At 39.2% G+C, this 27,506-nt stretch overlaps 1 protein-coding gene across 1 annotated transcript; it reads left to right on the forward strand.

Annotated features, from left to right (window-relative positions):
- Positions 1 to 71: 71 nt before the first annotated feature.
- On the forward strand, positions 72 to 27,364 carry LOC122642972 (citrate synthase, mitochondrial). The gene is made up of 19 exons (XM_043836599.1): positions 72 to 142; positions 289 to 351; positions 3,128 to 3,169; positions 3,740 to 3,805; positions 3,981 to 4,046; positions 4,149 to 4,262; positions 7,854 to 7,917; positions 8,476 to 8,558; positions 15,397 to 15,446; positions 15,524 to 15,601; positions 18,995 to 19,123; positions 19,280 to 19,322; positions 19,579 to 19,665; positions 21,894 to 21,995; positions 25,985 to 26,092; positions 26,198 to 26,248; positions 26,838 to 26,911; positions 27,080 to 27,131; positions 27,214 to 27,364. Exons 1-19 carry the CDS (start codon positions 92 to 94, stop codon positions 27,304 to 27,306), a joined length of 1,416 nt encoding a protein of 471 aa, XP_043692534.1. The 5' UTR covers positions 72 to 91; the 3' UTR covers positions 27,307 to 27,364.
- Positions 27,365 to 27,506: the final 142 nt, after the last annotated feature.

Raw genomic sequence — 27,506 nt, forward strand, 5'->3', positions numbered from 1 at the left:
GTTCATGATTTGTTTTTTAATCTATTAGTTTGAGGTTTTAAACTATTTAACTGAAGCATTTATTTCGTTGTCCACAAAGTTGTTTTGAGCAATGGTTTTCTTCCGAAGCGTCTCCGCACTTTCGAAGCTCCGCTCTCAACTTGTAAGTCATTTACTTCAATGGATGCTGAAAAGATCTTATTCATGAATCCAGTTTAATAATTAGACTATTGCATTCAGGAGATGATGATGATGATGATGTTGATGAATGCTGTTGTTTTACTTTTGTTAATTGAAATGATTTTTCAGGTTCAACGGTCTAATCTGGCCAATTCTGTTAGATGGCTGCAAATTCAGAGTTCTACCGAACTTGTAAGATCACCTCCTTCTGTCTCAATGTAAATGTTTTAAGTTCTATGTAAAATTTATATCTGTGCTGCTTCGTCGATGTTGTCTGCACATCACATGTTCCTTTCTTAATACCAGAAGATGAGATACACCTTTAAATGTAAGCCAACATTTATGGACCATTTTCTTTTATGTCTGTGGAGATTAGTACACATTTCCAGACAATAAATAATCAAACTCGTATGATTGTTATGACATTGCGATGTAACAAAACCATTTGGAATTCAAGTGGTCTGGGGAACTTTCGGTTAAGGTACTTTGGATTCCACTTGTGCAACACTTACATTGTCTTGATGAAGCCAGGACCAAATATGCTGCCTATGGAATATTAGTGGGAATCTCCCACTCATGTGTTGTGAATGGTGGGTGTTCTATGAAAAGAATCGCTTTTACCCACTAATTCCTCTGAGAGGGTACTGACTCTGAATTCAGGTCTCATACGTTTGAATGTTTGGAATCTCTATGTGTCATGATACAGTCTCTGTTTAGAAAGTAAGTGAGTGGAACTAGCATAGACTCAATTAAAATCAATAATTTTTCCCTACTTTACTTTCAACCAAACCCCATTCAAAAGTTCCTCCACCCCCCCCCCCCCTCATTTTCACTTGAACTTCACCTTATGGTTGAAAGTTTTATTTAACTTCAGTTCTATCCAGACAGGGCCTTGTTCTTACTGACAGGAAGCTGATAAAATGCTGGTCATCAGTTCTTCTGTTTCCTGCCTTTGAGTTGCTTGCTTTTATCTTTATTTTCTGTTTCCTCTTTTGCTACTTCTTTTATCCTATTTCTTTACCCAACATGACACAAAATGACTTCTTCTTCTTATTCTCAGTCCTCACAAGATGTACATAGATTTGTTGAGTGCTACTTTCGGTACCATGGTTCCATGCTTTTTCATTTTTGTGTTGATTTCCCTGCATTTTTAAATGGGTTTATTTTATACATTGAGTGCTTGGAAAGAGGCAAATCACATGAAAACTCTGGGCTGATCAAGATTTAGTGGAAATGTAAAAGATTCTGGTTTTTGGAGGATGAATGGATGGTATGTGCAAGTTGTGCAGAAATGACTAAGACCATGATCTAGTTTTTACTTTTCATCATTCATATAAGTTTCAGAACACTTCCAAAAGTGCTAAAAAAATCGTTGATGTCTCCTAAAGATAGTGTTTCACATTTCTGGAAGGAATGACTTCAGAGGCAAATCCCTATCAAAGTCTTCTAACTCTTTTATTAAATTGTGATGGAGTCTTCAGATTGCAGGTTTTCAGTTAAGCTTATTCGTCCCAAGGTAGTAATTTTGTTTCAAACTTGCAATGCTTGCCATAGGTAGGTTACCAACCGTTGATGACCTAAATGAGAGGGGATTTTGACTGCATAGTAAGCAATTGCATTATAGTGTTGCTTTAATTTTGAGTGGTTGTGATCTCGGCAGAATTGTTTTTAAGTTATCTTTTGGCCCCTTGCAGAGTTGAGTGAAGGACTTGTTGAAACCCTTGTGAGCTCTTTATCTTTTGGTCATCCTTTCCTTATGGAGCCCAATGAGGCATCCCATGAGATACATTCCATTTTGTAGTTTGTTGTTTCCCTCAGACCAAACAGATGGATATCTGAGAGATGTCTCAAAAATATTTTGTCAAGAATATGTGCGATTATTGGTTCCATTACGTTGGATAGGTCTTTTCCCTTGAATTTTAGAAAGTTGGAATTTTTGTCTTTTCATAGTAATAAACATGTTGGAAAAGTGGAATAATTTTACTGTTCCGTATGGAATGCAATTCTTCTTAAGTTTTGATACATCATCTGTTCATCATTAGCACATGACCTCTTTTGGAAAGCATGGGAAGTTTATGTGGGCGTGTGCATCATGGAGATATAATGGAGCTTATGACAACAAAGAAGCAATGGAATCTACAGATGTAAGGCATGCTATCACCAAGAAATTAGTGAGATGACTAAGACACAAACAACAAAATCGATTACAAATTTTGGCCTTTACTGTGGGATTTATTTTGATACTGTATGAAGGGACTGAAAGTAGATTATCAGGTTGTCACTGCACACCAATCAATACAGCATATGTTGACTCATCCTCACGCCTATGCCGTTGAATTTAACTTTGGCAGGAGGTTGAGGGATAACCTGGGACCAGTGGGAATTGGGGATCCATGAGATTCCAGTGGACTTAGTCTTCAAGCTTATGAAGATGACATTGCTACCGCAGATTCTAAAATGGTTGGCTTAAATTGTGTCATGCAAGGAATGAGAATAGCACTGGCACATGTATTTTTGATGGTCGGAGAGACTCAGCATTGGTTAGAGTTTGGCTAACCACAGGGAGGAGAGCACCTTCGTGATTCTGGCATCTAACCCAAAATTCTAGAGCACTCTTTCTTTTTAGAAAATTCTCCTTTGTTTGGATGGCAAGATGTATTAATGTATTCCATGATAAGCTTGCTAGGGATCTGTTGGAACAGTTAAATATTGGGACTTATTCAATAGTCAGGAAGTGCTATGTGATAATTATAGACACTATTATCTACTGCTTATGGATGTGTTGCAGTCTCTCTTTATGCAATAAATTTGTTATTCAGAATTTTTTTTCTTTGCTCATTGATGATTTTCATGCTCCACCAAAAAATAAAATATTATTATGTTTTCTGCTTCCCACTCCCTTTGAGTATTTCCAAACATGTAATATTTTGTTTACCAGTTCTATTAATATTTATTTTCTCCCATGTAGGATCTTCAATCTCAGTTGAGGGAAATGATTCCAGAACAACAGGTTTGTCTCAATCCCAGCTGGAGGTCTCTGGATATCTGATTCTATTTTAACAAATGAAGAGCCTGATAAATTTTATACCCAATGAGAGCTTCTAATAAGAGTTTACATTTAAAAAACAAATTTCTATCTTGTTCAGTATAATCTTTTGCTTTTTTTTTGGGGGGGGGGGGTTGGGGGGGATACTGTTCAGTGTAATGTGTTCTAAGTATCTGTAATTCTATTTTTGTTGAATCCTTTTTGTGGAAAAATCTTTTATTAATTATATTACATGGGTTGGCAAGCAACTCAGGTAGATACTAAAGTCAAAGCTAGCCAGTCCTTTTTCTTTCATGGAAAATAATTGAAAGAAATCAAGTATCTTAGAATATTCTTGGATTTGTCTTAGTTTGACATGTTGTCTCTGGCCACCTAGAATAAACATGAATACATGCCTCAAAGAGATATAGATAATAGTGTGTTAAACAAAAAAGATATCTCTGTCTTATCATAAATATGCCTTTAAGATGTATTTCTGTCTTGGATTTTACTTCAATGCATAGAACTCATTACATTCTCTTTGTTCTGTTTCAGGAGCGCCTAAAGAAGTTGAGATCAGAATATGGAAAAGTTCAACTTGGGAACATTACCGTTGACATGGTAAAAATTTCTTTATGCAAACTGCTCTCATTTATATTTGGAGAGTGAATGTTCAAACTGCAAACTGACGTTCATATTCTTTTGACTTTATGTTTGCAAATTGCAATCTTAGAGCATCACACAATTCAATTGCATAACCTCATTTGGAACTGTTTGCTTTGCTTGCTATTTGAAGGTAATTGGTGGAATGAGAGGAATGACAGGATTGCTGTGGGAGACTTCGTTACTTGACCCAGATGAGGTTTATTATCCATCTAATCATATAAAAAGTTTTTTTTCATAATTATTAATGGAATAAGAAATTTTATAGCTCTTTGTACTTATAGGCAAAGTGAATTTTCAGGGAATTCGCTTTAGGGGCCTTTCTATTCCTGAATGCCAGAAACTATTACCAACTGCAGTATCTGGTGGTGAGCCATTGCCAGAGGGCCTCCTATGGCTTCTTCTGACTGGAAAGGTAAGTTTTGTTTGGTTCACTTTTCTCTGTGTGTCCATGTTGAATAAATTTGGTTTTTTATTTTTATTTTTAAAACTTGGGTAGTAGTGATGAATTCTACCTAAGGTCCTAAGCCTTCTAGGTGGTCTATGAATATTTTTGGAACAGAAAACTGAAATTTGAGTTGTAATCAAGACTATTGACTGGCCATGATCAGCTAATAAGTGCCTTAACAATTCAAGTTATGTAGTTTGGTGTGAGAAATATTTGCACTGGAAGTGACGACAATCTGTTCTTGTGTCTTTCATGGGCACCCTTGCAAGGGGTTAGGACCAATAAGAGTTCCAACCAGAGATATTTCTAGGTTAGAAGATCTACTTTCCTGAATGTAATAATTCAATCTGTGGTCCTTTTGAATCATTTCCTTCCCCCCCTTTTTTCTTTCTGCTGTTGTCCAATATGAGGGTGGAGAGGATATACTTGATGGTTAAGGTTATCAGGATACATTGTTACAAGGTGTCAAGTATCGGTATCAGGCAGAATATCAGAAAGCTGGTTTTAAGAAGTGTCTCAGAGACATCGAAGAGGTGCTAGATATGCTTTGATAGGCATGGATATGCTTATGATACATACAAATCTAGTGTTCTTAAGCATTGTACATCATAAATAAGCAATAAATAATGATAGCCAACCAATGTGAGGTAATCTCTGTCTTCGCGGCATCTATGTGGTTCATATCTTCATTAGCAGGTGCAATATAAAACCTGCTTCTCAGTAATAAGAAGCAATTAAGCAAGAAGATTTGAAAAGAAAAACCTATGCAAGTGTAAATTTTTTTGCTTGTTTATTCACTTCTTCTGGGTTGTTTTTAGTATAGATGTGATCCAATTAGGTTTTGACCAAAAAAAATGAGAGTTGGAAGAAGTTTTCTTTGAAAAACTGGGATGTTTTGATAGCCTGTGTAGCAATCTGTTTGGTACCAAATTGGTCTGTATCGGTCTGTAACAGTTTAATATAGATCTATGCATAAATATTTGTAGGGAAAATTTCTATCACTGCCTTTTATTTACCTGATATCTACTCAAACTCCCCTATTCAAAGTTTCTTTTCTAATTCCCCTAGAAAAACAAACTTACATCTCTCTTTCTCTCCTGTTAATTCTAAATCCTTAAATTACTCCCCTCACATTTTCTTTTACTGTGAACCACCCTCTCTCCGCAACCCCTTTGGTTTCCATGGACAAGAACCATGGGCGTTACCTCCCAAACCATTATCTGTTTGTTGCTGAGATGGAGCTAGACGAATTTGATTTAGCGTAACTCATCGACTCGTTAGACGGACTTGTTCTCTGCGACACCTCTTCTGGAACTACTAGATCCTTATCTATGTTTGCTGCTGAGATGGGGCGACATGAATTTGGTTCAACATATCTGATCTTTGACAGTGGTGATGGGAGTGGGACTTGTGTCGTGTGAGGTGTGAACTCATGGTTCTCCTTGGCTTTGACCATGCCTACTGGCTTATGACCTGTGCCCTGTGTGTTGTTTATGACTTACAAATGTGTTTCATCATCTACTCCAACACGATCATGCAATATTGTGAACTATCACTTCAAATGCATCACAGGTCACAGCTTGCTTATAAACTTATACCAGGAAAGAGCCTTCTTTCTCCATGCTCTCAGACGGACGCCTATTCTTCTAAAAATTAATTATTTTCACGGTTGCAGTCGGAGGAAGCATCAGATCCTGGCAACCATGGGTTCTGTCAAGGCAAATAGGAGTAGGACCATCAGTGGATCATGCTGCTGTAACTGCCACGTGGTGGCGATGCGGTATCCAGGCGAGGCCACATCAACCCCATGGTAAACCTCTGCAAGCTTCTCGCTTTGAGAATCAGAAGTGGTGATAATGATGAGAACGAGGTGATATTATCATCACCTTCATGCTGATGGAAGAGTGGCTGGGCTTCATAGGCTCCGACCCAAAGCCAGCTAACATACGGTTCCGGTCCATCCCCAATATCATACCATTGGAGAAGGGCGTGCTGGCAACTTCGCCGGCTTTGTCAAAGCCATAATGAAGAAGATGGAAGGTCCATTCGAGGAGAGCTTGGACCAGCTCGAGACACCACCAACAGCTCTAATTGTCAATACATAATTGACGTGGGCCATGGCAGGGGGAATTGAAGGAATATTCCAGTGGCATCGCTTTGTATCATGTTGCCTCCATCTTCTCGGTGATATACCATCCGGAGAGGGGGAGGGGGTGGCTCACGGTAAAGGGTGAGGCAGGGTGAGACATGGTGGTGGTGGGCCAGGGGGGCAAATGCAGGAGGGAGGCTGTGGGAGGGGAGGGAGCTGTGGGCAGATGCTGGAGAGAGGCTGTGGGAGGGGAGTGCAAGGGTAGTTTAGGGATTTAGAATTAGCATGGGAAAAAGAGAGTTGAAAGTTTGCTTTTTTGGGGGAATCACAGAAGAAACTGAGTAGGGAAGTTTGAGTAAATATAACTATATAGGGTGAGTATAGTGGAGTGATAGAAATCTTCCCTTATTTTTATGTTTCGGTCTGCATAAAAAATTTTATGTTCCGGTTCTGCATCATATCGACATGGCCAATCTCAATTTGTATCACTACGTGGTACATACTGAGACTTGACACCCATCATTATTATTGTCTTTGGTGATCTCATGTTCAGACAAGCCCATGGAGAGTAAAGGAGTCATGTGAAATTCTAATACCGGGATAAAATGAAGCAGAAATGTGACGCAGTATGGCTAGTGTAGAGAGCAGAATTAACAGGAAAATCAAGAAACAGCTTTGAGTTCGCGAAGAAAATTCATGAAACACCCACTTCTCAACCCAAGTTTATGTGGAGGAAACAAAAGAGTAAAAATCTTTGCAATACAAGTAAAAATAAAAAGAACTATCCAGACTTTTGTCCTGCAGAATGCTTATATAAGAAAAACCTTACTAACAGCTATTCTGGACCCTATATTGTAATGTACTCTGATGGCTAACATTGACCCCTACAATAATTTAAGTAAAAGACTAAAATATCAGTTTTATAGTTCACTGACACAATCATCATACTTTGATTCACTTAATCCCAATCTCTGATCTGGACACTTTATAGCTTATTGGCGAAGAGCTTTTCAAGATCTACAACTTGTCATGCACCCTTCCTATGTTTCAGCCTTCAAAAGTTGACCTTTTGCATATTGTATCAAGAAACTATTTATTACAACAAAATTCCTCAATTTACTTCAATGAGTCTTTCTATTAAAAGGAATATCTTATATTTAAGGTTAATGAAAAACTTACTCCGTTGACTGGTAGAGATTGGCCATATTCATGGCTTTCATTTTTATAGAAGATGCTACCATAAAATTTCCTTTGTATCCTTTTCTTTTAATTGTTTCTTTCTTACCCCTTTGCATCTTTATTAGGTAAAAGGAATAGGTGGATAAAAGGAAATACATGCAATGTGAAATATGAGATACTAGCATATGGTGCCAGACATATTTCAGCTTTATTTCTGCCAGTGATGATCTTTTCTACTTTTGTACATATATATATAAGAAATACATTGTGTGCACTTTTCTGTATCACAGGTACCAACCAAAGAGCAAGTAGATGCATTATCTAAGGAATTGCGAAGTCGTGCCACAGTTCCAGGTAAGGTGTCCTAAAACTGTCTTTTAAGAAGCATTTTAGTTTTGGTACCTGCAGAATAAATTGATAATTTCATACCCGCATACATGACAATGCATATGCACACATTTAACTTGTATCTCTGGAGTCAAGCATACATTTGACATGCATGCCAATTTCTCAAAAGATGGGACTCTTTGTTAGTTCTGACTTGTCAATGCTGTATTGGACTATCTTTTTTGCCATGTAATCACCTCTGACTGGTCACTGAGGACGTATTGTGATAATTTCTGTATAAATTGTGATTTGTCCTTCAAGTTTCTGATTCAAAGAATTTTTTCATGGGTTATGATAACAGAAGTATGCTAATTGTTGTCTCCCTGTATATAATCTGCTTCTTGCAACTTAATGTTAACCCATAGACATTTCTATAGCCATTAGCTAGCTCCTAGTAGTTGGGATATCACTTTGTTTAGTTATGATATTTCTATGATTAAGTTCCTATTCTTATTATCTAAAATATGCAAGTGGACCTAATTTCTGAAATTGTTTGTAATTGGTACTTATCATTTTTGGTTCCAGATTATGTGTATAAAGCCATTGATGCTCTCCCTGTAACTTCTCACCCCATGACCCAATTTGCATCAGGTGTTATGGCACTTCAGGTAGATTACTGAACTTTGTAGATTTCAACTTTGTTGTCAGTGTATTTGTGCATGACCATACTCAATTTCTACTGCTGTATCTGTTAAATTTATGATTTTTGACTGAATATGATGCTCAAGTACTGTTATGTCAAATGTGAAGAAATTTTGAAACCCATCATGGTATGGTGTGTAATGCACATTTAACAAAGTAGTTATTTTCTAACAATATGGGAAGTGTATGTTACTATGGTATAGTGTTTATCTTATTCTACTTTTGAATTGATAGAAGGTAAATCTTGCTTTGGTAGCAGAGATTTCTAGTGCTGCGCTTTTAGTAGCAGCGTACGAAAGCCATTTCTTCAAAGATGTGTCACATATTACTCGCTGCCATTTGTACTGATGCATGTTTAAGTGAATAATATTTTTCTTGATATATACATTTACTTATCTTTCCACATATGCTAAATCTTACAGCCTAAATGGTTGAGATAAACAATTAGGAATAAATTAGAGGTGCAATTGCATCTTGAATAGTGTGACATTGTTGATCTTTTCTCCAAGGGTGTGCCATGTAGTAAATGCATGATAAAAGGGCGTACCCAGTGCATGAAGCTCCCGCCAGTGCGGGGTCTGGGGAGGGTCATTATGTATGCAGCCTTACACCTGCTTTCGCAGAGAGGGTGTTTCCAGACTTGAACCCGTGACCGCTTGGTCACAATGGAGCAACCGTTAACGTTGCACCAGGGCCCACCCTCGTAGTAAATGCTTGATGTTAACAGAAAACTCTCCCCAAAAATGTGAATAAACCTTAAAAAGCTAGAGGACTAGCAACTTGATGTTGAACTGTAGTCCTTGAATAATGCTAAAGATTTATTCAAGCACAGAATCTATAAATTCTCCATGTATGAATTTTGTGATCTCCGTAGTCCTAATCTCCTGGCCACGTGGGAGGTGTGCCAGAATTTAAATATTTGTGTAGGATGCCAGACTAGAGAGTTTCTGTAGTCCAACTCCAATGCTTGCCACGTGGTAGATTGGATAGAGCTGAAATTTTGTGGACTGGTAGAGTCCATACGCCCCTGCTCACGTTTCAAGTTTCAGAAAACACAGAGTTGGCCAAGTGGCGAAATAAAGCTCTGAAGATCCAGTGTAAAAATTGAATCTGTTCTAAAAGAAATGTACAGCTGGAAATGCTAGGGAATATGTGAATACATAGGAGGGTGTATGGTTTAATTTATCTGTGAAATTTGGCATGTGGTCAATCAAGATCAAATGATCAACTCCTTGTTAAGAATAGGAGTTTAAGGGTATTCTTGTATATAACCACATGTATTTTATATTTCTTCTGTTATTTGTATAAGGCCAGGGGCCCCTGTGTAATTAGTTATTCTTTTTCAATATAAGGAAGTTTGTCTCTAGTTTGAGAAAGAAGAGATTAAACACAACCGTATGTGCTCTTCTCTTTCCCTCTCTTTTCCTTCTTCTCCTTCCTCTCTAAAACTGAACATGGTATCAAAGCGTACTCTTCCTGGAGTTTGAAGGTGTTAGAAGGGTGTTTAGTGGACCAAGAGGTGGTTTCCTCTCTTGGTTGTTGCTGGAGTTTGAGCTCCAACCTGCGGTTCTTCACAGATCTGTTTTCTCTCTCGGTTCTCATCCAAATGGAGAGCAACCAAGTGCTCTAGTTTCGTTTGGAGGTTACCTTTCTTCCCATTGTGTCATCTCAAGCCAGTTGGGAGCATCCGAGGGACGGAGTGAATCTCGGCCGGGTTCGCCTGTTTTCGCCCGACCCAGTGTGGGATTGGCAATAGCTCTTCACTAGAGCTTTGTTTGGGAGCTGTTTTGGACTACCTTGTCGTTTCTTGGTAAGGAAGACTTTTCTTTTCTACTCATTGCTGTTTTCTGTTTGTGTGAGGCTCTACAAGTTTTTCAAGCTTTGTGGTCTAGGTTACCTCTTTTTTTTTCTTTACTTGGGAATCTATTGTTCTTGCTTGAAGTCTTGTTGATTGCTCCTCTCAAGTGTTTGTTTTAAAACCACAATGGGTGAAAAAGCTGTTGAGACATCCGAACTTCCACTTATTCTGACAGCCTTGCCAATCCCTCTATCATATGAGAATCCAAATGTTCGGCTCCCCATTGTTAAGCTTGATAGTAACAATTACTTGGATTGGTCACGGTCGATGAAGCTTATCCTTCAAGTAGGGGAAGTTGGGATATATATCCGGGAGCTTTAAGGCCCCTTCCATTGATGATCCGGGTTACTCTAAATGGGAAACCGAGAACTCCCTTGTGATGACTTGGCTCATTTTTTCAATGAAGCGGAGATTGGAAGAAGGTTTATGAGCAAGGAGACAGCCAAAGATATTTGGGATAGTGTTGCTCGTATTTTTGATAGAGTGGGGGACTCTACAAAGGTTTATCAACTTCTTCAACAGATTGTTAGCCTGCGTCAGGGTGACAAAAGTATCTCTGAGTACTATAGCCTTGTTGTGGGACTTTGGGAGGAGTATGATCACTACAGAGATCTCCAGCTGTGTCCTGTTGATGAGCCTAAAGTGCATCAGTTATTTGAGAAGGAGAGGGTCCTGTTCCTTCTTGGAGGTCTTAACTCTGAGTTTGAACCCATACGGGTGAGATACTTGGCCGACCAAGTCTTCCCTCCCTGGAGGAGGTGTGGTTATTCTGAGTGAGGAGACGCGTAGAAGTGCTATGGAGACCACTCCCCTTGTTGGCGCTCTGCTCTTGTTTCATCCGCTCCACAGGACCGTCCTCCCTTCACTAAGGGGGCTGGTAGAGGCCGATTCTCCTGTGACTATTGTGGCAAGTCTGGGCATAAAAAGGAGTTTTGTTGGGATCTTCAGTGGGAAACCACCCTCTCTCGCATCCGGAGGACAGAAAGGACCGAAGAAGAATGGGCCTAAAGCCCGTGTTGGGGTTCATGAGTCGATTCATCCTCCCTCTCCAAAGAAGACATAGCAGCTTTTCGTCGGATTGTAGCACACTTGGATGGATCCTCCTCTACTGCACCCACTACTTCCACTGCTCTCTGGTCTCTACTTCATCTCCGCCACTACACCTGGGTAATTGACTCGGGGCCACGGATCACATTGGTAGGTCTCGGCTTTTTAACTCCTACTCGGTTTGTTCTGGAAAAGATAAGGTAAAAATTGCTGATGGTTCCCTTTCTTCCATCTCGGGTAAGGGAGATGTCCAAGTTACTCCACTTATCCCTTTGAAGTCTGTCTTTCATGTTCCCAACTTTGCCACTAATCTTCTTTCCATTAGCCAATTGACTAAATCTTTGAACTGCTTTGTCACATTTTTTCCTACCCATTGTCTTTTTCAGGATTTGGTGACGAAGAGAGTGATTGGCAGTGGACGTGAGACTGATGGATTATATGTTCTGGACACTTGTGCTTCCCCTGTGACGATAGCTCAATCTTATGTGTGTGGGCAACATGGCGGACGTCACGGGAGGACATTTTGCTTTGGCACCGGCGTTTGGGACATCCTTCCTTTTACATTATGAGAAAAATGTTGCCACATTTATTTACCTCTTTTCTGTCAATCATGTTTTTCATTGTGAACCTTGTCTTTTTGCAAAAAGTTGTAAGACAGTTTATCCATCTTCTAGCAATAGATCTATTTCACCTTTTCACATTGTTCATACTGATGTTTGGGGCCCTTCCCCTGTTACTTCTTTACGTGGCTTCCGCTACTTTGTCTCCTTTATTGATGACTTCTCTCGAGTTACTTGGGTTTATCTCTTGAAACAAAAGAGTGATGTCTATGTTGCATTTAAAAACTTTTATGAGTTGGTTTACACTCGTTTCAAACTCGTATTTGATTGTCCGTTCGATAAAGGTGGAGAGTATATGTATGGTGGTTTGGAGTCCTTTTTTCTCGACCGTGGCATTATCCACCAGGTGGCTTGTGTTGATACCCCTCAACAAAATGGGGTTCTTGAAAGAAAAAACCGCCACTTTGGAAGTAGCCCGGTCTCTTTGGTTTACAATGCATGTTCCAAAAACCTTTTGGTCCGATGCCTTACTCACTGCAGTCTTTCTTATCAATCATATGCCCTCCAGTGTCTTGAACTTCAAAGTACCTCTTGCGGTCTTACCCTTACTTTCTTCTTCTTTTTCACTTCCCCCACGGGTCTTTGGTTGCATCTGCTATGTCCATCTTAGCAAATCTGCCCACACTAAATTGGATCCTAAGTCCTCGAAGTGCATCTTTCTTGGGTATTCCTCTACCTCTAAAGGCTACACATGTTATCACCCTCCTACCCGTCGGTGGCTTCTCTCCAAAGATGTTTCTTTCTTTGAACATCTCCCGTATTTTCGATCACCTCTTGGGAGTGTCGTGGTAGTGAGGTTGAAGAGGCTCCTGAGTTTCTATCATTTCCTTCCCCCTCTCTCGTCCCTATTTCCCCATTTCAAATTGACAAGGGAAAGAAAAGGACCGAGGATACTGTTGTTGAGGGGGAGTCTCCGAGTGCAGAGGTGAACAGAGAGCAGGGGGAGCTACTTGTGTACACAAAGGACAAGAGAAATCCTCCTTCATGGCTCCCTATACAGAAGACCTGCCAAAATCCTCCTTCGTCTCCTCATCCTGAGACAGGTATACCTTCCTCTACTCCTACACCCTCAGACTTAGATCTTCCTATTGCTCACCGCAAAGGAACTCGAGCTTGTACTAATCCCATTGCCAAGTTTGTCTCCTATGATTCTGTCTCCCCTACAGGTATTGCTTTCACACAGTGGCTATCTCCTCCATCTCTATTCCTAAGAATGTAGTAGAGGCCATGGCTGATCCAAAATGGAGAGAAGCAATGAATACCGAGATGGTGGCCCTTGAGAAGAACCACACTTGGGATCTTGTTGAACTCCCAAAGGGGAGAGTTCTGTTGGATGCGAGATGGGTATTCACAGTCAAGTTCAAGTCGATAGTGCTGTGAGAGAGATATAAGGCAAGCCGGTTGCTAAGGGCTATACCCAGGTGTATGGCATTGATTATCGGGAAACCTTTGCTCCGGTGGCCAAGCATAACTCCATTCGGGTACTCCTCTCAATGGCTGCAAACCTTGATTGGCCATTATACCAGCTTGATGTAAAGAATGCTTTCTTACATGGTGACTTAGAAGAAGAAGTCTACATGCACTCTCCCCCTGGGTTCAAGCATCCTAGTGGCAATGGAAAAGTGTGTCGTCTCAGGAAAGCGCTTTATGGCCTTAAACAATCTCCTAAGGCTTGGTTTGAGAGGTTTAGGCAAGCTATTCTACAGAATGGATACATCCAAAGTCAAGCTGATCACACTTTGTTTATACAAAGGAAGGGCAACACTATTACAGCTCTTATTGTATATGTTGATGACATTGTGGTCACGGGGAACAGCGAAACTGAAATCACAAAGCTTAAACTTTACTTGGCTCGGCAGTTTGAGATCAAAGATCTTGGTCCATTGAAGTATTTTCTGGGGATTGAAGTTTCAAGATCCAAGCAAGGGATCAGTGTTTGTCAGAGGAAGTTTGTCCTTGATCTACTTACAGAGACAGGGTACTTAGGGTGTAAACCAACCTTCTCTCCTATTGATCAGAATCACAAACTAGGAGAAGATTGTGGTGAGCCCCTTGTAGATGCTGAAAAATATCAGAGATTAGTAGGCAAGCTAATCTATCTTTCCCTTACCCGACCGGACATAGCCTATGCTGTTGGCGTGGTAAGTCAGTTTATGCATGCACCCAAAATGGGACATCTTGATGCAGTGTATAGGATCCTCAGATACTTAAAGTCATGCCCTGGAAAAGGTCTTCTCTTCTCTAGAAATGGTCACTTGAGGATCGAAGCATACACGATCTTGACTGGCTGGATCTATTTCGATCGAAGATCCACTTCGGGATCTTGTACTTTTGTTGGTGGGAATTTGGTTACTTGAGAAGTAAGAAGCAACTTGTGGTGGCTAGGTCAAGTGCTGAGGCAGAATTTAGAGCTATGGCTCACGGAGTGTGTGAAGTCTTGTGGCTGAAGAGACTTGTTCAGGAATTGGGATTTGAGACTGTCAAACCTATGAGTTTATATTGTGACAACAAGGCAGCCATAAGTATTGCCCACAACCCAGTGCAACATGATAGGACCAAGCATGTTGAGGTTGATAGACATTTTATCAAGGAAAAGATTGAGTCAAAGACCATCTGTACCCCTTTTGTGAAGACGAATGAACAAGTGGCCGACATCTTCACCAAAGGACTTAGCACTCATCACTTTGACTGTTTATTGAACAAGCTGGGTATGTATGACATATACCACCCAGCTTGAGGGGGAGTGTTAAGAATAGGAGTTTAAGGGTATTCTTGTATATAACCACATGTATTTTATATTTCTTCTGTTATTTGTATAAGGCCAGGGGCCCCTGTGTAATTAGTTATTCTTTTTCAATATAAGGAAGTTTGTCTCTAGTTTGAGAAAGAAGAGATTAAACACAACCGTATGTGCTCTTCTCTTTCCCTCTCTTTTCCTTCTTCTCCTTCCTCTCTAAAACTGAACACTCCTAGATATCTATAATATCAAATTTGCTACATTACCCTTCAATGTGGCAAAATTTGGTGTTGGACTAGCGAAACTCTCGTCTTGGTAGACTAGAAAACTTTTCTATTTGTGTTTATGGTAAAAGTTTTCAGTCTATTATATTTCACTGCAAGCAGAGCACACCTTCCCAGAAGAAAAGAAGGGAAGGTGAAACTTTTGATGCATGTTGGATGGATTTAATTTTAATCTTATTAAGTAAATACCATTGGACCATCTTTAATAATTATTTTAGGGGTAAAGGCATCTTTTAACAACTTGTTATGTACTTTCAGGTTAACAGTGAATTTCAGAAGGCATATGAGAATGGCATTCCAAAATCAAAGTAAGTCCGACGACTATCATCATGTTATAGAATCTTCTCTTACACATCTGTTTTTACACCTCTTTATATTGTTTTAGGTACTGGGAACCAACATATGAGGACTCTCTCAATCTGATAGCTCAACTTCCAGTTGTAGCTTCATATATTTATCGAAGGTCAGTGAAGTTCATCCTGACCTTGTTGATCATTTACTGCAATCTTCCTGTCATGTTTCTGGAGTAATTATCTGCATGATCCGATGCCCCTCCTCTACCTCCATCTACCCAAAAATGAAAAGGGTCTACATGAACCGACTTATATTGGGGGTTAATGTTTGGGGTATCATGCAATCATTTGATGTGTCTGATCCCAACTATTGTGGTCTGCATTCTATTTTGGGAGCCAATTAATAATGGGGTCTAGCAGTCTTACAGAGTTTGCTCTTTGCAAAATCTTCTATTCTACCCTTCTATGGCTAAAGTTATACTACAGCATTTGCTTACATTAAATAGGAGAAGAAATTAATGTTCTGGCTTTCAAAATAACGCAATAATGCAATCCCCAACCCTAATGCAGGATTTAGGATCAAAGAAATTTCCATACTAAAGTTTCGGAAGAGAGATTTAAGGACTGATGGATGGTAATGACAAGGTGACAGGAATTTAGCAAAAAAATCTGGAATTTTTTTTGGTGAATAATCAATTCATTACCAAACCCCAAAAGGGGATGGGGAAGAACACACAGGGAGAAAACAGGGGGGGGGGGCGGGCAAGAAGGGAAAGAGATAAATCCGTAGAGATAACAATATGCCTGTTCTTTGGGGAATCAACCACTGAATGGTGAGGGAACAAATGGAGGAGCTGACATCAAAACAGATGGCTTTCCAAATCAATCCAAGGAACGGGAATTGGAAGTCCATCTATCAAGATTCCGCTCCATCCAAATATGGTAGATGGAAGCACCAAACATAAGCTTGCCCACTGTGTCACAAATCGCTCGATATATGCCTGTGAAAGACATATCCATCCAAAGCCACTCCCTGGAAAAAGGTAAGGTTCTTCAAGGACGCAGCCATCAACTATCAAGGGCTTTTTTCCAAACTGAGACTGAGAAGGGGCAAGAGAAGAAGATGTGGTCAATATCCTCAAAGCCATTCCAACAGAGGACATAGGAGGGTGGGACAGGTAAATGTCTATGGATAAGGAAGGCCTGGGTAGGAAGGCAATTAGTGAAGGCTCTCCAAACAGTAAAACTATGGCGGGAGGGGGGGGGTTGTGGTCTTTAAACCAACTAAGCTTACGCCAAGGGACTAGGGGGGCATGAATTCTAACAAGGTTCCAGGCAGAGAAGGAGCTGAATTGGCCGGAGGGGTAGGAGAGCCAAGAGACCAAGTCAGGGAGGGAAGGTGGGGAAGAGAGGCGCAAATTGGGGAGAGGGCAGGGGGAGAAGAGGGAGGAATAGACCAAGAGCCATGGGAGATAACGGAGGCTACAGATGAGTGCTTGGGGATACCAGAGGAATAAACCACTCTCGCACCAATTTCTGGGAGGAGAACGCCCATAGGGTGCCAATGGCCAAGCCGGAGAGAGGTAGTAGAACCATCATCGATCCTAGATTGAATGGCTCTAAGAGCAATGGTCCTTAGAATAAGAATTTTCCGCCAGGCCCAAGAGGAGTCTGGAGAGAGGGGAACAGTCCACGGGGAGTTATCTTTGAGGGGGTACGAATAAACCCAATTGACCCAGATGCTGTCCTGTTTGGAATTGACTATCCAGATGAGCTTGAGGATATCAGCAATGTTGGAGTCCTTGATCCTACGCTGACCAAGGCCTCCTTCATCCTTGGGAAGGCAAATGGAGGCCCAACTTCGGGGATGGAGGAATCTGGATGTTTCAGCACCTTTCCAGAGGAAGGCACACATTAAAGATTCAAGGGCTTTGATGGTGGATTTGGGAAGACCAAAGATCTGGAAATTTACTTGAGCTGTATTTGGGGATAAATCAGATAACTCTCAGACCTTTATTCTGTTGCACCCAGATTTAAGGTTGAGTGAACCTTTATGGGTCCTCTTCCTTGCAGTTTATATGGGACCTATTTCTCAGTCCAATAAAGGGGTGCGATAGACCAGGTTGATGAATCTAGTCAGAGATTGAAATATCGAAACAGAAAGGCTATAACTGATTAGAGAGAATAATAATTGATGGAACAGAACGTATTTGAAGAAATAAATAAAAAAGAGATATCAGGAATTGAGAACTGATGAAAATTTGTAGCAGAAATAGTATTTCAGTGCATCACAGTAGCAGGGAAAAGATAGCAGAACAGAGTAGGAAAGAATTGAAAACTAAGCAATAGGAAGAAACTGAAAGAATAAAAGTGACAAAGAAAGCAGCAGCCTTTGGTTTCTGAAATACTATTGTGACATGTAGCAACAACTGAGATCTGTGACTGGGTTAAAGAGAAGGAAAAATAGGGAAAAAAAGAGGAATAGATAGGGAGAGAAAGGGAATCGTATGGGGAGGGGAGAGGTACAGCAACACACTCTCGCCAAACAGATAAGAAACTCTTTCTAAACCAAGACCTTACAGAAATAGAAACTTTTTATTATTCAAAACTAACCATATGACTCATCGAAGGACTAAGAGGACCCACAACTTAACTGAGGACTCTATTTAATCATACTGATCAAATTAAAGTCTGCCCCATACTTCAGACCTAAACATGTTACTTCCTCTACTCACATGGCCTCTTATATGATGGGCCTACTATTGAATCAACATTCTTCACACCTGTTATTTTTATAGTGAAAATCACAATCACAGGTATGATTTGACTTCCCTTAAGATTCAAATTGTACATTTTGAGATGCAAATGCTGAATACTGATATTCACACCTATTATTTTAATCATTTAAGTTTATATTAGAGTTGCACTGTAGGTCTACAATATGGATTATAAGATTTTAGATGGTAATGATTATGTGTTGTTTTGTGATTTTTTATAATTGTACCTTGGAACATAAATTACATCCAATGAGCAATTGTGCATTTTATTTATTTATTTTTTGAAATTCTTGAGCATAGATCCACTATTGTTTTTTTGTTTTGTATTATTATTAATTTCTTGAAATTACTCGAACTCCCTTGGAAAATGTGTATCTGAATGACAAGGACACTCCATTTCTTTCTATTTTTTCCCCTAAGCAACTGCTGTCTAAGGAGCTGTATCCGACATCCTGACCTTTCTTTTTAGATTGTATGTTTTATTGTTTTCTTTTTTGTTATTGGGCAATATTTGTATAATTGGTTAATAATTCTATGAATGGAGGTGCTTATATGCAATCTAGTTATCTCTACTGATATGTTTCCAATTATATTTTGTATGATACTGCTAAATGACATGCGAGCATGTTGGTGTTTCAAAGTTTTGTCATGTTCGACACTGACATAATCCTTAAAGGACTATTTTTTTTCCTTTATTTTTTTAAGCTATGAGACGTACCTTGTTGCTTAGTCTATCTCTTGAATTATCTGTATTTTTTTTTTGACTTATTTATTGCGATTTTGAAGGGTTTACAAGGGTGAGAAAATTATACCCCTGGATGATTCTCTAGATTATGGTGCAAATTTTTCTCACATGCTTGGATTTGATGATCCTAAAATGCACGAGCTGATGAGGCTATATGTCACAATCCATACGTAAGTCTCGTCATTATTCTGGATCGGTGTTCATTATACAATCTGATTGCTGTGCCATTCTGTGTTATATGTCTTTTTAGTCGAACGATTTTAGCCCATAATATGGAGCAGCATACTCTTTCATTACTTGAAAAAGATTGTTGTGGTTTGTTGCAGTGATCATGAAGGTGGAAATGTCAGTGCTCACACTGGTCATCTAGTAAGTGACTGTTAACTTGATGTGTATAGTAGCTTTCTCCTTGGATCTCAATAAACATTTTCCTGAAAATTGTATCATAAATATTGTTAAGAGAGAGAAAATGTGAAACAGGGAGAAATTTCTTAGTGTCTGGCGATCTTTCCTATTTAAGGCTTCAGTAGTCATATCTAATCATATGTAGACATTCTCCTCCATTATTGTTGAAATGCATACAACCACATCATCTGTTTTCTCTGGTACCACATCCATTTTGCAGGTTGCTAGTGCCCTTTCCGACCCTTACCTTTCATTTGCTGCTGCATTAAATGGTTTGGCTGGACCTCTTCATGGCTTGGCTAATCAGGTATTATATCCTGTCTTTGTACCCTTTTGTTCACAATTTAATTTTTATGCCATTAGGAAACCAAAGGGGTTTTAGAGAATGATTTTATTAATTCCATCTAAATAAATGGGGGGGTATGGACAGCCTAAATATCTGCCATGTGGCAGGTTGGATGGGGCTGGAATTTTGTGGACGGGTGGACACCAAGGTGCCTGCTCATATGTCAAGTTTCAGTCCAAACAGATAGGTCAAGTGGCAAAATGAAGTTCTGAAAATCCAGTGAAAAAAACAGATTAAAAAGAAATGGGAGGCTGAAAATACAAGGGAACATGCCAACACATGGAGGGTGTATGATTGAATTTGAGTCTGAACTTATACACATGGCAAGTCCGGACCATTCCTTAGATATTCAATGATCGGCATTGCCATATCACCTTCCATGCGCCACAACTAGGTGGACTACGAAGGAGATTTGTCCCTTGACTGCTCTCGAGGATAACATTTACCTAGTAAAGAACACATGAAAAGAATGGTGTCCTGTCGGGCGACGAAGGAAACAACGCATAAATAAAATAAGTGTATCTTAGATAAAGATCTTGAGATTGATGTCAATTTCTCCAAAATTATTAAAAGTCTAGCCTATTGCACAAAAGAGTTTTGTTTATATCCTCAAACTCTACTACCAACATACCCTTCTCCATTTGGAGCATGCACTGTTGCCTAATGTAATACATAGTATTTTTTAATTAAACTCTCACCTCTCTAGTTTTCCAATCTTGGAGTCATGGAGTGTTGAGTGACATAGGACAGTGTAGAGGTTTAAATTTCTCGAGCTGAACTACAAGGATGAAGTTGTGGGGATGAGTGTTAGGGATGATTAAGGCTTTAAAAAGGGAATAAATTAGGAAAGAAGTAAAAGACATCAGCCACTGATAAGGGGCTGTGAACAGTACCCTAGAACAGTAATTTGTAGAAGAGCTTTAAGAAGAAATAATAAGCGGACGGATGCAATTCAGGTACCCCCCACCCCAAAAAAAAAAAAAGACGGCGAAATAGAGAAGAAATCAGATTTTTTTCATTTGGGAGAGAAGAAAGTAGGGTAAAAATGACAGATGGGAAGGGAGAGAATGAGAGTTAGGTACTGTTCTAGTGCTGTGAACAGTAACCGTAAGATTGAGAAGGGAGAAAGAGGAGGTAAAGGGTAGTGAACTAGGGGAGAGATAAGATAAGAGAGAGGGGGGATGCTAAAGGATTCACTCTCTATGGGCACACGTGAAAACCTTCCACTAAACACAAACGTTCAATTTATTCCATTTGATCTTCTCTTAGTGGAGTTTACATCCTTATATAGCGAAACCGTTACTTGCTTAAGGGAAGCTAAAAAGTAGCTTCCTCAAAATTAATGTCCAAGTTTCTTAACTCTAAACAAAAGCACAATTACATCAATCCTTTAGCAAAATGACAAAATGCCCCGATTTAGTATCACTACTTCCAATATTGTTCCTATCTAAAATTATGAAAATATCATACCCAAAAAAAAACCAAAATTACAATATTATCTGTTGGAAATACATTCAAATCCAAGTCTAAACAAGTGAAAACAACTCAAAAGTAAACCCAAAATGATTAAAATCCTTGCTGGACTGGTTCCCTATTAGTCGCAGTGGTAAAGAGTAAATGCAGAACAATTTAGTAGACTAGATAGCATACTTTCTTGTACCTCCCAAAGAAAGATGTTGAGATTCTCACTGGGCGGAAACCTTAAAATCTTCTCATGATTGCACCTCAAATTGATTGAGCATGGTATCCAGATCCCAAGCAAGCTTGGATATGGTGATGAGAAACTCCACTTTACACCCCACGAACCATGTACAGATTGCAGATGAGACTGCCAATTCTGCAATACCCATAGCAGATATTTAAATAAAGGTCCTCACATGACTGTTCATCTTTCCTCTTGACTTCTTGAGTATTCTTTCAAAACTTGATTAATTGAGTATATTTCCAGCACAGGCCACTCTTGATCGGTCAATAGTGCAGTTATGATTTTGATGTTCGAAGTTCTTTCTCAGTCCTTTGGTGTAATGCTCATTAACCAATCCCACAACCTTTATTGGTTTCATCAGTTTTTTAGTACTGCTACTAGTAGTCATATATTTTGAACACATTTATGAGTTTGCTTATATGGTTATTGGATGGTAAGAGTGATTGTTTTACATATTTTTATTTTCATCATATTGTGGTCGCAGGAAGTCTTGCTATGGATCAAATCTGTTGTAGATGAGTGTGGAGAAAACATAACCACAGACCAGTTAAAGGACTACGTTTGGAAAACATTGAACAGCGGCAAGGTATGGACTTCTTACTTATGTCTGCAACAGTATTTGATCTGTTATCAAGGTAGATTTAACCAAGCATTTTAATATTGTTTATCAATACAGGGCCATTAAATTGAATTTTTACCCTATTTTTATTGTACATGATAAGGAAGCACATTTAGGCGTGGTTAAATGGGGAAAATAGTTCAACCCTATGATGGGGTTGATCTTCTCCATAGGTGGTAATTGTTTCATGGGGGAGGGTTTCCTACGAGGGCAGTGTAAGAAGGAATATGCACACTGCTACCAATTAGGGATTGGAAAATGGTATCATCCATATAGGGTCCACATGGTCAGAAATAGGAGAGAGAATGTCAGTGTGGATCCCTCTGTTTGTTATGTGAGGAGGGTATAAAGGAATCTGTACAAGGACAGTGTAGCAATCTTTTCCTTGGCCCAGAGTGTTATGTGATCTATGTTTTCCTTTTAAACTTTGAAGGAAAATTTTATAGGACAGTCATACGACCGGCTATGATGTATGGTGCGGGATGTTGGGCAGTTAAAAAGTATCATGTAGATAAATTCAGTATAGCAGAGATGAGGATGTTGAGATGGATGTGTGGTAAAACTAGGAAGGATAAAGTACTGAACGATCATATTAGAGCTTATTTGGGAGTAGCTCCGATACATGATAAGCTACGAGAAACTCGTTTGAGATGGTTTGGCCATGTTCGATGGAGGCCTTTGCATGCTCTAGTACGTAGAGGAGTGATTTGATTCAGATTGACGGAATTAAAAGAGCCAGGGGCCAACCTAAAATGACCCTAGGAGAAGTAGTCAGGAAAGACATGCATAGTTTAGGCCTTGTATCAAATATGACCTCGAATATAGCTGATTAGAGGGCAAGGATCCACATAGCCGACCATATTTAGTTGGGATAAGGCTGAGTTGTTGTTGTTCTTGTATTGGCTGATCCATAGTCTAAAGCATTGGGTTGTTCTCCATTCAATCCAACATTGTTCAAAAACCCTGGTTCAGACCTAAATGGCTAGCACGTCAAGATCGAAAACTGGTAGAGAATAGGGTTTTGATCTGAACTTGGTTTGATTAGGCTAGGGTTGATTGACTGCTGGTTCTAATGTAATATCAGTGACAAGTTCTTAAAATTAATCCTGGTTCTGTAATGACCAGATAAGGGAATGCTGTAGGAACTGGGTATGTGAATAGTTACAAAAAGGTGAAGTTGTAAGGGGTTGGATTGAAGCTAACCTGCAACAAAAGGTGCTGCTGTAACTTTGCTGATGGAAGCTTGAGGTTGAAGATGATGAAACAAGAAAAATAAATTTAGCCAACTAGAGTCCCACTAGTTGCCCAGCCATAGGAGTCCCACCTTGGCCCGCTGTAGGAGTCTCACCTAAGCATACTCGATAAAATCACAAGCATTTCTCAAAGAGAAGCAAACTACGTCTTTTTTTGATGAATTCTAGAATGCCAAAGCAGTCTTCCACGATTTGAATTTATAGGGGAGGAAGGAGTTCCAAAAACCCCTTAGATACATGTAATTAATGGACTGTTGGTATTCCCAACCCATTACATAGAAAAAAAAATTACAGAAAACCGAATAATTATACAATATCTGCCTTATGTAACACGTTGGGATTATTTAGCTACTATGTTCACAGAGGCAATAATAGTTAATGGACCAGAACAGTTGAGAAACATTCAAGTACCTAAAAGAGCTAGCTATATCAGAGCTATTATGCTGGAACTAAGTCGTATAGCTTCTCATTTGTTATGGCTTGGTCCTTTTATGGCAGATATAGGTGCACAGATACAGGAGAAAAAATAGGGACAAACACCCATATGAGCTCATAGGCCTCCTTTAAGGATTCCGGTCTGGAAAAAAAATTGATAGCATGCATAGTTTAGGCCTTGTATCAAGTATGACCTCGAATATAGCTGATTAGAGGGTAAGGATCCACATAGCCGACCTCATTTAGTTGGGATAAGGCTAAGTTGTTGTTGTTCTTGTATTGGCTGATCCATACTCCATAGTCTAAAGCATTGGACTGTTCTCCATTCAATCCAACATTGTTCAAAAACCCTGGTTCAGACCTAAAAGGCTAGCACGCCAAGATCGAAAACTGGTGGAGAATAGGGTTTTGATTTGAACTTGGTTTGATTAGGATAGGGTTGATTGACTGCTGGTTCTAATGGAATATCAGTGACAAGTTCTTAAAATTAATCATGGTTCTGTAATGACCAGATAAGGGAATGCTGTAGGAACTGAGTATGTGAATAGTTACAAAAAGGTGAAGTTGTAAGGGGTTGGATTGAAGCTAACCTGCAATAAAAGGCGCTGCTGTAACTTTGAGGTTGAAGATGATAAAACAAGAAAAAAATAAATTTAGCAAACTAGAGTCCCACTAGTTGCCCAGCCATAGGAGTCCCACCTTGGCCCGCTGTGGGAGTCTCATCTAAGCATACTTGATAAAATCACAAGCATTTTTAAAAAAGAAGAAGACAGTCTTTTTTTGATGAATTCTAGAATGCCAAAGCAGTCTTCCAAGATTTGAATTTATAGGGGAGGAAGGAGTTCCAAAAACATTGGATTGTTCTCCATTCAATCCAACATTGTTCAAAAACCCTGGTTCAGACCTAAAAGGCTAGCACACCAAGATTGAAAACTGGTAGAGAATAGGGTTTTGATCTGAACTTGGTTTGATTAGGATAGGGTTGATTGACTGCTGGTTCTAATGGAATATCAGTGACAAGTTCTTAAAATTAATCCTGGTTCTGTAATGACCAGATAAGGGAATGCTGTAGGAACTGAGTATGTGAATAGTTACAAAAAGGTGAAGTTGTAAGGGGTTGGATTGAAGCTAACCTGCAATAAAAGGTGCTGCTGTAAATCTGTAACTTTGCTGATGGAAGCTTGAGGTTGAAGATAATGAAACAAGAAAAAAATGAATTTAGCAAACTAGAGTCCCACTAGTTGCCCAGCCATAGGAGTCCCACCTTGGCCCGCTGTGGGAGTCTCACCTAAGCATACATTATAAAATCACAAGCATTTCTCAAAGAGAAGAAGACAGTCTTTTTTTGATGAATTCTAGAATGCCAAAGCAGTCTTCCACGATTTGAATTTATAGGGGAGGAAGGAGTTCCAAAAACCCCTTAGATACATGTAAGTAATTAATGGACTGTTGGTATTCCCAACCCATTACATAGAAAACTTCCCCCCATGCATCTAGGAACAATACACAAGAGCCTAGGAACTAGAAACAAGAAAACAATAAATCTGCCTAGGAATATAAAAAGACACTGAAGTACTTAACTACCTAGATATATGAAAAGACTCTTAAATAAACCTAGGAAATATGAAAATAAGCACTACTAAGCCTAATCCCGTATGCCTTCTTTGTACCCACATTTTAGGCCCATTAAAGTGGCCCATTACAAATAAAACACAATGAATCAAAGGCCCAATGCATACATAACCCCAACCAAGGCTTATTTCCAATAAAATAAGCCCATTATGTGACTTATCTGCATCAAACCCTCAACTCAACTAAGCCTTGTCCGGATGCCCAACAATCCTCATTGCTTGGAGTGTTACTGTGTACCTTGGTTAAAAATTCAGTAACTGAAACAGCTCATTTGTGAAAGAATTAATTGTAACTAAGAAATTCAAAACATAACAACTCTCACCTATGTGCAATGGAGTTCAGTTTGACCGCTATTTGTTTCAAGTTACTTGATGAAGGATTTTGGTCCTTGCTGTTCTCTGAACTTATAACACCAAACAGGGAGGGAAACTCCAAATTATGAAATTCAATGACAAACAGAACTCTAGTCCCTAGTGGTATAGGAACCTAATTTGGGAAAATTTTACACATTAGGTTCTGTCTAGACTATTGACTATTGCTTGCTTTCACATGCTTCCTGAGATCTTATTTGGCAACCAGATTTGACAAATTATTGTTTGTTTTATTTGGGATTATCCTTTACATTCAAATGTGCAGGTTGTTCCTGGGTATGGGCATGGAGTTTTGCGCAAAACAGATCCAAGATACATGTGCCAGAGGGAGTTTGCGCTGAAGCACTTACCTGATGATCCATTGTTCCAGCTGGTTAGTACTTAGTCCCTGATTATGAGATATGGTTGAAAAACTCCAATCTACTAGTTTAGTCCAATTTGTTGGTTAACTGAGATACTGCAACTTTGAACTTTACAGGTTTCCAAGCTTTACGATGTTGTGCCTCCAATACTTACTCAGCTAGGCAAGGTAATTGTTTACTATCTAATTGTCCAAGGCAATATTATCTGTCTATCTATCTATCTATCTATATATATGCTTGAGTTGCAATAAGTATGATGTGTAACCTGAAACAATCCCTTGGTGAGACGCTATGAGTTGGTCACTTTCTTCTCATATTTGATTCTGACCACCTCCTAAGTATCTGAACGTGATGATCATATAATAGTCTACAACTAAAGATCGTAAGTCAAGGGGTACAAGATGACGTAGTACGTTGGAATTAGAAAACAAACAAAAACACCAATTTTATGTCATTTGGAAAAATAAAGAGGGAAATAACAGAGAAAGTGAGAAGAAACTCAGGCCAAGTGATGAAAGTTATTGACTTGGACCGATATTGGAGCATAATCCATCCTGTTTTTCTCCTCCCTTTTCTGTCTTTCATCTGTCTCCTGTTTCTTTTTAATATTTGGTTGCTCTTTTGTGCTATCTATGTTGTAAATGACAGTTATCTCCACACGCATATGAAACATGAATTAATATCATTTTTATATTTCCAGTATACTTGACTGTCAAACTGTTCCATTGTAAATCTGACTCCATGTCTGTGATATAGGTTAAAAATCCCTGGCCTAATGTTGATGCTCATAGTGGGGTGTTGCTGAATTATTTTGGCTTGACTGAAGCAAGGTACTCAGGATTATCCTCTTTTAACTTTCATGAGGCTACTAACCTTTGAATTATGCACTTTTGCATTTTTGTAGATGTGCCACTTAATAATTTTTATGGCCTTGCATACTTAACACTAATACAAAACTGAACCGCTATATATGATGATATCCTGTAATTCTTGAGCAGATATTATACGGTTCTGTTTGGTGTCTCAAGAAGCATTGGAATCTGCTCTCAGGTTTTTCCTCCCCTTCCTTCACCCCTTCAATTGATTTGTTATTTGTAGTTGAGTTGAATCTAAATCAATCTTTCTGGCTCAGTTGATATGGGACCGTGCCCTTGGGTTGCCACTGGAAAGGCCGAAAAGTGTGACAATGGAATTGCTTGAGAACCTCTGCAAGAAAGCAGCATGATGCTTAAAATTTCAGTTGAAGATGGGTTACCTTTTTTATTCTTCTCAATAATGGTTGGCAAAAGGAGAGCCTCTTTTTTATTTTATTTTTTTTGGGGGGGGGGGGGGGAGTTGTTGCTGTGGTTTTAGGTTTGGAGACTTGAGTTGTTTTTTAAGTTCTCTTTTATAAATTTTGATGCGCATTGTATGCACAAGCTGTTC

The sequence above is a fragment of the Telopea speciosissima genome, chromosome 10, assembly GCF_018873765.1.
Source record: "Telopea speciosissima isolate NSW1024214 ecotype Mountain lineage chromosome 10, Tspe_v1, whole genome shotgun sequence".
NCBI lineage: Eukaryota > Viridiplantae > Streptophyta > Magnoliopsida > Proteales > Proteaceae > Telopea > Telopea speciosissima.